This window comes from Cebus imitator, unplaced genomic scaffold, assembly GCF_001604975.1.
Source record: "Cebus imitator isolate Cc_AM_T3 unplaced genomic scaffold, Cebus_imitator-1.0 Scaffold316, whole genome shotgun sequence".
In the NCBI taxonomy this organism is placed as follows: domain Eukaryota; kingdom Metazoa; phylum Chordata; class Mammalia; order Primates; family Cebidae; genus Cebus; species Cebus imitator.
This window is the reverse complement of record NW_016107631.1, coordinates 1040510-1048723: the sequence shown is the minus strand read 5'-3', so window position 1 is coordinate 1048723 and position 8214 is coordinate 1040510. Positions and strand designations below refer to the sequence as shown.

Genomic DNA, 8214 nt, shown 5'->3' with positions numbered 1-8214 from the left:
TAGGGGAGCCAGTAACATGTAAAACCAAAGGTATTTATTGTCTCTTTCAGTGCAGCAGGCTGTTGGGGAAGAAAGCCTTTTCTCCTGAGTAAACTGTCAAGTTCATCAAAGTAAACAGTCCCTAGGAACCCAAAGTGAGAATCAGCCGGTCAGTTTCCTGGTTTATCTCATATATCCTGAGATTATTTGTTCTCTTCTCCATGAAATTTTCCCAAAATGTACAAAGCACATCATTAAGCCTGTTGTGGGTGCCATAGGGTAACCGCTTGCCTCTCCAGAACAAGATGAAGAAAATCTACATAATTTCATCATCCCAAGTGGCACTGGTGCTTGCAGGGGACTCAAATGTCCCCATTGGACATTGTACCTCTGATATGGTTATGGTTTGCGTGCTTATGTGTGTTGTTCACACATGGGGCTGACTTAAAAAGACATGCAGGTACCTCAAGCACACCTTATGGACTGTAGGGAAGGTCAAGATGAGGTGTGATGAGGACCTGGCCCAGTTCTCTGGCAGGCAGTTCTCCCTCTGAGATTCCTTTATGTGGAAGAGGTGGTGGAAAAGAGAACCATGGTGACCACCCAATAACTGTATGATCTGTGATAGCCTAACCTATGTTAGCCTGACAGACTCCATCTTGCTGAGAGCCAGACTCCAACTTAACCTCCACCTCAGCCCTCCCGCCATTTCTCTCTTGAGTGCATACCAGGGTCATGCTACTGTGTTGGGTCATGCTACTATAGAAGTATATAAGCTTTGTAACCATATCCTGCTTGGCAAGCCCACTTGCTATTATGAATACCCCCCCTTGATTGATTGTATGGCAAGTACTGAATACCCCCCTTGGTAACCAGCAATCATGGGAACCGCTTGTGTATACCCTTTTTAGTTAATCAACAATCATGGGAGCCTCCTGCCTCCTAGTTACCAGCTTCCTTATCTAACTTGCTTGTTCTGCTTCTGTAAAATTCTGCTTCAGCTAGACTCCCCCTCCCCTCTCTTAAGCATGGTATAAAAAGGAATCCAGCCCCTTCCTTGGGGTCGAGAGATTTTTGAGTGTGAGCTGACTCTCGGTTGCTGACAGTAAAGGACTCGTGATTCGAACTTAGAGTGTGGTGCTTTCTCTGACACACAGGTTACAACAGTCAAAGTACTTGGACATTAGGATCCCAACTGATCCTCTTAAGGTTTCCATTTTCCTGGAAGATGTTCACCTGTTTGAAGGCCAATCCCTAGAAAATCCCTGGGTAGTAGCTTCAGGCAGAAGGACACCGGGACCAATACATCCTGGTGAGGACAGGAGGCCAAGGACTCTGTGTGTTTTGGGGATCAGTAACCCCACCCCCACCATCCTGTAGACCTAGGTCCAAGACTAATTATTAAGGATATTAATAACATCATAATAATAGTCACTTTCATCTAACCATAAAACAATAAATTAGGTTATTGAAAAGTAATGATCTTAACTGTGGAGAATCCTAAGGAAACCAGAACCGAATTCTGAAGCAATCTTTGTTAGCACATATGGTAAATAAACATTCCTTGTTGGCAGAATCAGTTAGATTCAGTTTGATATTTTGTTGAGAAAGAGGTGATTGATTTTCTTTGACTTTTTCATTTATATTTTTTTCCTTTAGTTACATAAGTGTAGAAATTGACATTTGGTGCTGAGACGCTGTGATGTGTATTTTCCTCCATTAATTCATTTCTTATGTAAATCCTGTGAAATAGATACTGTTTTCACCACCCGAGATTAAAAATGAGGAAAATACAGCTTCAAGGCTAAGCCACTTGCTGAAGAACTCACAAGTAGGAAATGCCAGGGCAGAGCTTGAACCCAGAGAGTCTGCTCCCAAAATTGGGCATCTCCTCACTCCTCAATCATGGATATATTCTAATTTTGAAAGATCCATTTCAGAATTAAACAAAAAATCAAACTGCCCTAGTAAGATTCTGTTAGAGGTTAGCAAGGTTGTAGAGAAAAAGGAATGCTTATATAGTGTTGGTGGGAGTATAAATTAGTTTATTCCTTGTGGAAATCAGTGTGGCAGTTCCTCAAAGAGCTAACAACAGAATTACCATTTGACCCAGAAATCCCATTACTAGGTGTACACCCAAAGGAATATAAAACATTCTACCATAAAGACAAATGCAGGCATAGATTCATTGCAGCTCTATTCACAATAGCAAAGACATGGAACCAATCTAAATATCCATCAATGGAAGAGTGGATAAAGAAAACGTGGTGCATATATACCATGTTATACTACAAAGCCATAAAAAAGAATGAGATCATGTCGTTTCCAGGAACATGGATGGAGCTGGAGACCAATATCCATAGCAAACTCATGCAGGAACAGAAAGCCAAATACTGCATGTTCTCACTTGAAAGTGGGAGCTAAATGATGAGAACACATGGTCACATAGAGCTGAATAGACAGTGGGGCCAACTTGAGTGTGGAGAGCGAAAGAAGAGAGAAAAAATGTTGTTGGGTACTAGGCTTAATACCTGAGTGATGAAATAATCTGTATGACACCCCCCATGATACCAGTTGACCTATGAAACAAACCTGCACATGTACCCCAAACCTAAAATAAGAGTTAAGAAAGAATTCTGTAAGAGGTGACATTGAATTTGTAGAATAATAAAGCATAGTTGACATCTTTGAATTTTTTACTGTTTCTTCCAGGAACCAGGTGTGTGTCTTTATTTATTTAAATTTCCTTTTTATGTTGTGAATAAGATTTCATGACTTTATTATTAGTGGCTTACATATCTCCACTAAGATAGATTTCAACATATTTTTGTTGTTGCTGTTTATATTCTTGTCAAAGAACCATTTTCCATTATGGTATGTAATGGTGTAGCTAGTTTGCAAGAAAGTAATTGATTTCTATATTCTGATCATATATTCAGCTAACTTTATGTACTCATATTCTTTTGAAATTTTTCTAGTAGATTGTCTTAGATTTTCATCAAAGTTGATCAGCTATCTATAATAGTGTACAATTCATTGATTCAGTTTTTTCAATAGGATTTTTTTCTTGTGTGACGAGAATATTTCTATTCAATTTGCATCTTTCTTATTTTTCTAAAGCACAATTTTTTAGAGCACTTTCAGGTTTACAGAATAATTGAGTAGAAAATACAGAGTTCGCATCTAACCCCTTCCCCCACATAGGCACAGCCTTCCTTGTTAGTCATATCCTAACCCAGAGTAATATAAATAATTAATAAACTCACCTTGACAAATTATTTTCATCAAAAGAGCATAGTTTATGTTAAGGTTCACTCTTGCTGTGCTACATTCTGTAAGTTCTGAGATATATGTAATGACCTGTACATACAAACATAGGGCAGGCACCCTATTCAACAAATGGTGCTGGAATAATTGGCAAGCCACCTGCAGGAGAATGAAACTGGATTCTCATCTCTCACCTTATACAAAAATCAACTCAAGGTGGATCAAGGACTTAAATTTCAGACCTGAAACTATAAAAATTCTAAAAGATAACATTGGAAAAACTCTTCTAGACATTAGCTTAGGCAAAGACTTCATGACCAAAAACCCAACAGCAAATGCAACTAAAACAAACATAAATAGGTGAGACTTAATTAAATGAATATGCTTCTGCACAGCAAAAGGAACAGTCATCAGAGTAAACAGACAACCCACAAAATAGGAGAAAATCTCCACAATCTGTACATCCAACAAAGGACCATTATACAGAATCTTCAAGAAATTCAAACAAATTAACAAGAAAAAAACAAACGACCCCATCAAAAAGTGGGCTAAGGACCTGAATAGACAATTCTCAAAAGAAGATACACAAATGGCCAACAAACATATAAAAGTGCTCAACATCACTAATGATCAGGAAAACACAAATCAAAACCACAATACAATACCACCTTACTCCCGCAAGACTGGCCATAATCAAAAAATAATGGATATTGGCATGGATGTGGTGAAAAGAAAACACATCTACACTGCTGGTGGAAATGTAAACTAGTACAACCACTATGGAAAACAGTGTGGTGAGTCCTTAAATAACTAACAGTAAAACTTCCAGCAATCCCACTACTGGGTCTCTGCCCAGAGGAAAAGAAGTCTTATACAAAAAACATACTTGTACTGCATGTTTATAGCAGCACAATTTGTTATTGAAAAAATATGGAACCACCCCAAATGCCTATAAGTCAATGAATGGATAAAGACATTGTGGCATATATATTCAATGGCCATAAAAAGGAATGAATTAATGGCATTTGCAGCAACCTGGATGGAACTGGAGACTATTATTCTAAGTGAAGTCACTCAGGAATGGAAAACGAAACATTGTATGTTCTCACTCGTGAGTGGAAGCTAAGCTATGAGAATGCAAAGGCGTAAGAATGATGTGATGGACATTGGGGACTTTAGGGAAACGGTGGGAGGGAGTGAGGAATAAAAAAACTACAAATTTGGGTCAGTGTATACTACTCGGATGATGGGTGCACCAAAATCTCACAGATCACCGCTAAAGAACTTACTCGTGTATCGAAATATCACCTGTTCCCCTAAAACCTATGAAAGTAAAATTTTTTAAAAAAAATTCATAATCATTTCCCTGCCCTAAAAATCTTCTGTTCAATCCCTTTTTGTGCCCCTGCGTCACTAACCTCTGCCAATCACGGATCTTTGTCTCCATATGTGCTTTTCAGAATGTCATATGGTTGGAATCCTACAGTAGGTCACCTTTTCAAATTGGCTTCTTTCACTTAGTCGTATGCATTTGAGATGCCTTTTTGTCTTTTCATGGCATAATAGCTCATTTCTTGGTAGTGGTGAATCATCTTCCACTGTCTGTCATTTCTTCTTGGTGGTGAATCATCTTTCACTGTCTGTATGTCCCAAAAGTTAATAATCCCTGCACTTATTAAAGGACTTCTCAGTTGCTTCCCAGTTTTGACAATTTTCAATCAAACCACTATGAATATCTGTGTCCACATTTTTGTATACAAATAAAATTGCAACTAATTTACATCAATATCAAGGAGCACACTTACTGGAATTTATGGTGAGAATATGCTCACTTTAGTAAGAAACTGCCATATTATCTTCCAAACGGTTGTACAAGTTTGCATGTATTCAACTATGTTTCCGGTACCTATGCAGTGAACATGGTGGTGATGGAAGGGGCTGAGGGGAAAGGTAGGTCTTGTTTAGACTTGGTTAATGTGCACTTGAAATAAGCCTGGCTGGCTGTCAGACATGCAGTGGGATCAAAGCAGGGTCTCCTTATATCCCTGCTCTCCCATAACCAAAACACAGCCTTCCAGCTTCCTATGCCTGTTGAAGTCAGAATTCACCTGTATCCCTGCACTGATATAAAGAAAAAAAGAAATAATCAGCAAAAGCTCAGAAGGAAACTGAGAATCCCGGGAATATTTCCAGAGGTGCCTGAACTCACCTGGAGCACAGAGCAGAGTTCCCACAGGGCTGCCCTCCTGTGCTCCGCCCCACTCAGGATGCAGGGAGGCATTGGGAGGTGACCCTGATGGATGGCAGCAGCTGTGGGTAGGAGGGGCAGGCTGGGAGCCAGGCCCCATGGCCAGTGCCAGCTGGGCTCCCTAGGTACAAATAGCCCTGGACTCCGCAGCTCCTCAGGCTCCTGGGGTGGAGTCCAAATCACTCATTGTTTGTGAAAGCTGAGCTCACAGCAGAATAAGCCACCATGAGGCTGTCGGTGTGTCTCCTGCTGGTCGTGCTGGCCCTTTGCTGCTACCAGGGTGAGTACATCAGTCATGAGTCCAGCACCAGCCCCTGGGAAGCACCCTGCTCTGAGCGTGACGTCACCTATTCAGGCTGGAGTTGGGATCTGTACAAAACCAAAATTCCGAATCTTTTTCTGTGCTTGTTGAACAAGCCCCTCATAAAGTTCAGAGCTATTTCTTCTACTCCCTAGCACCTAGGAAGTTTTATGGAAAATCCGTGCAGGCAAATGTTCTGCTGCCTGAGCTTCACTCCTGGATGGAATCTGTGTCAGATGATGTCATGTGAGGTCTGGGGTGAATCTGGGCTTGCTACTTCCCAGGCCTTTAACCTTGGGCATAGTGGTCCCCCTCTCTGAGCCTCGTTCTATCACTGGTGGTTAGCGCTTCTGCTTCTTCCAGGAGTGGCTATGGGAATGGAGTAAGAAAGATTAATTCTGTCGAAAGAGTCTAGCTGTGGACAGGGCATGGTGGCTGGTGCCTGTAATCCTAGCAGTTTGGAAGGTCAAAGTAAGCGGATTGCTGGAGCTTAGGAGTTTGAGACTAGCTTGGGCAACATGGTGAAACCCCGGATTTACAAAAAAATATATACAAAAAATCATCCAGGCGTGGTGGCATGCACTAGCAGCTTTAGCTACTTGGGGGACTGAGGTGGGAAGATCACGTGAGCCCAGGAGGTCGAGGCTGCAGTCAGCCGGGATTGAGTACACTGCACTCCAGCCTGGATGGCAAAGGGAGACACTGCCACAAAAAAAAAAAAAAAAAAAAAAAAAAAAAAAAAGAAAGAAAGAGTTTAGCTGTTGATATGAAGTTCTCCCTTTATTGTGTGACCTTGAGGAAGTCACCCCTAGAGGTCTGGAATTGTCATCAGCACAACAAAGTCATGAGAACATTGAACCCAGGGGATCCTGTCTGGCCCAACATCAGGGAACCGTGGGAGAAGAATCGACTTTCCTAACATCAACTATGTTTTTATTCTTGTGCTGCAGCCAATGCCATGGTCTGCCCAGCTCTTCTTTCTGAGATATTGGGCTTCTTATTCATTGACGAACCTGTGTTCAAGTTACAACTTGCCAAATTTAATGCTCCTCCAGAAGCTGTTGCAGCCAAGTTGGAAGTGAAGAAATGCATAGATCAGATGTCCCTCAAGAAACGAGGCCCAATTGAAGTAGCCCTGGTAATTTCTTTCTCCTTTATGTGTCTAGGCTTCTGGTCAGCTGCACAGTGTGAAGTGAGGTCAGCTTGCTGCTCTGTGGAGGATGCAGGTGATGGGGCACCTGTCTTGCTGGTCACCTCTTGAGAAGTTCACTCGGGGCCACAGAGTAGGTGCTACCATTTCACCTGCAGAATTAAACTCAGCTGCACACAGCATCATGCACATTTCTCCTTCTCAGGTCACCTTCCTGGATGTCGTGTCCCCAGAGTGTGCTGAAGACACAGGGAGTGTGCCTGGGCCCAGGCAGGGATGGTGAAGGACCAAGCATGGGTGCCTCCCTGCTGGGAGCTTTTCTGAGACCAAGCTGCTCTCATGCAGTGGACACAGTCACTCTGGAATGGCCTGGGGAGATGGGAGCTTTGAACATGCAGAGGAAGGCAGAGAGGGACCTAGAGCAGGGGGTCCCACAGATGCAGCGCTGGCAGGCTGGCCTTCTCTGCAGCTTCTGCAGAGCCAGGAAGGAGCCCCTCCCGGCTCCTCAGACCACATGCTCCCCTCCTCACCACGAGGCTCTCCTGACCACAGTGGGCCAAGACCCTTGGTGCTCTACCTCCTGCAGTGCCATGGAAGCAGGATGTTCTCACTCTGTCTTTCTCAAGAAATCAGAGGCTTTCCAGGGGCCTCTCAACCTGGCTGCCTTTGGGTTGCTGTCCTGAGGTTTAGCTGCAAATGTCTATGGAAACCACAGGCTCAGGACCGAGAAGTGCCTGGGCCCTGAGGTAGAATTCCCACAAGCGGAGGCTGGAGGTTACTGGAAGCCAGGCTTCCCAGAGGCCATCCCAGCCCTAACCAGCCTCTCAGCTCTGGGTCCCCCATTGCAGGAAACAGGAGACTTCAAGACCTGGGACAGCTCAGACAATGACCTCTGGCTGCTCTGTCCACGCCTCCTCTCTTCCTTCTGTGAGGATCCCAGGCCTCACTCTTGGATCCTTCTAGGGCTATTGCCCTGGTGAGGAAAGGCTGCACCCTCACTGGCATGGGTGCTGTAAGGCCACGAGATCTAGGCTTCAGTTTCCCAAACTGAATTGTTGCCTCTGGCCTTCCAACTGCCTTTGGGGACAGAATTCCACTGGCCTCTTGGATGTTAGCCTGTCATCTCCAGCAGCAGCATGACTGACCCCACCTTCCTTTCTTTTTTGTTTTTCTATTTCAGTTGAAAATCGTGGAAAAATGTAACAAGTGACATGTAAAAACTTTCATCCTGGTTTCCACCATCTTTCTTTTTTTTTTTTTTTTTTTTTT

The 8214-nt window shown here is 43.1% G+C and overlaps 1 protein-coding gene across 1 annotated transcript; it reads left to right on the top strand.

The window, feature by feature from the left end:
- The first annotated feature begins 5639 nt into the window (after positions 1–5639).
- LOC108286209 (secretoglobin family 1D member 2-like) lies at positions 5640–8159 on the top strand. The gene is made up of 3 exons (XM_017503820.2): positions 5640–5774; positions 6746–6933; positions 8126–8159. The coding sequence occupies exons 1-3, from the start codon at positions 5720–5722 to the stop codon at positions 8153–8155; spliced, it is 273 nt and encodes a 90-aa protein (XP_017359309.1). The 5' UTR covers positions 5640–5719; the 3' UTR covers positions 8156–8159.
- Positions 8160–8214: the final 55 nt, after the last annotated feature.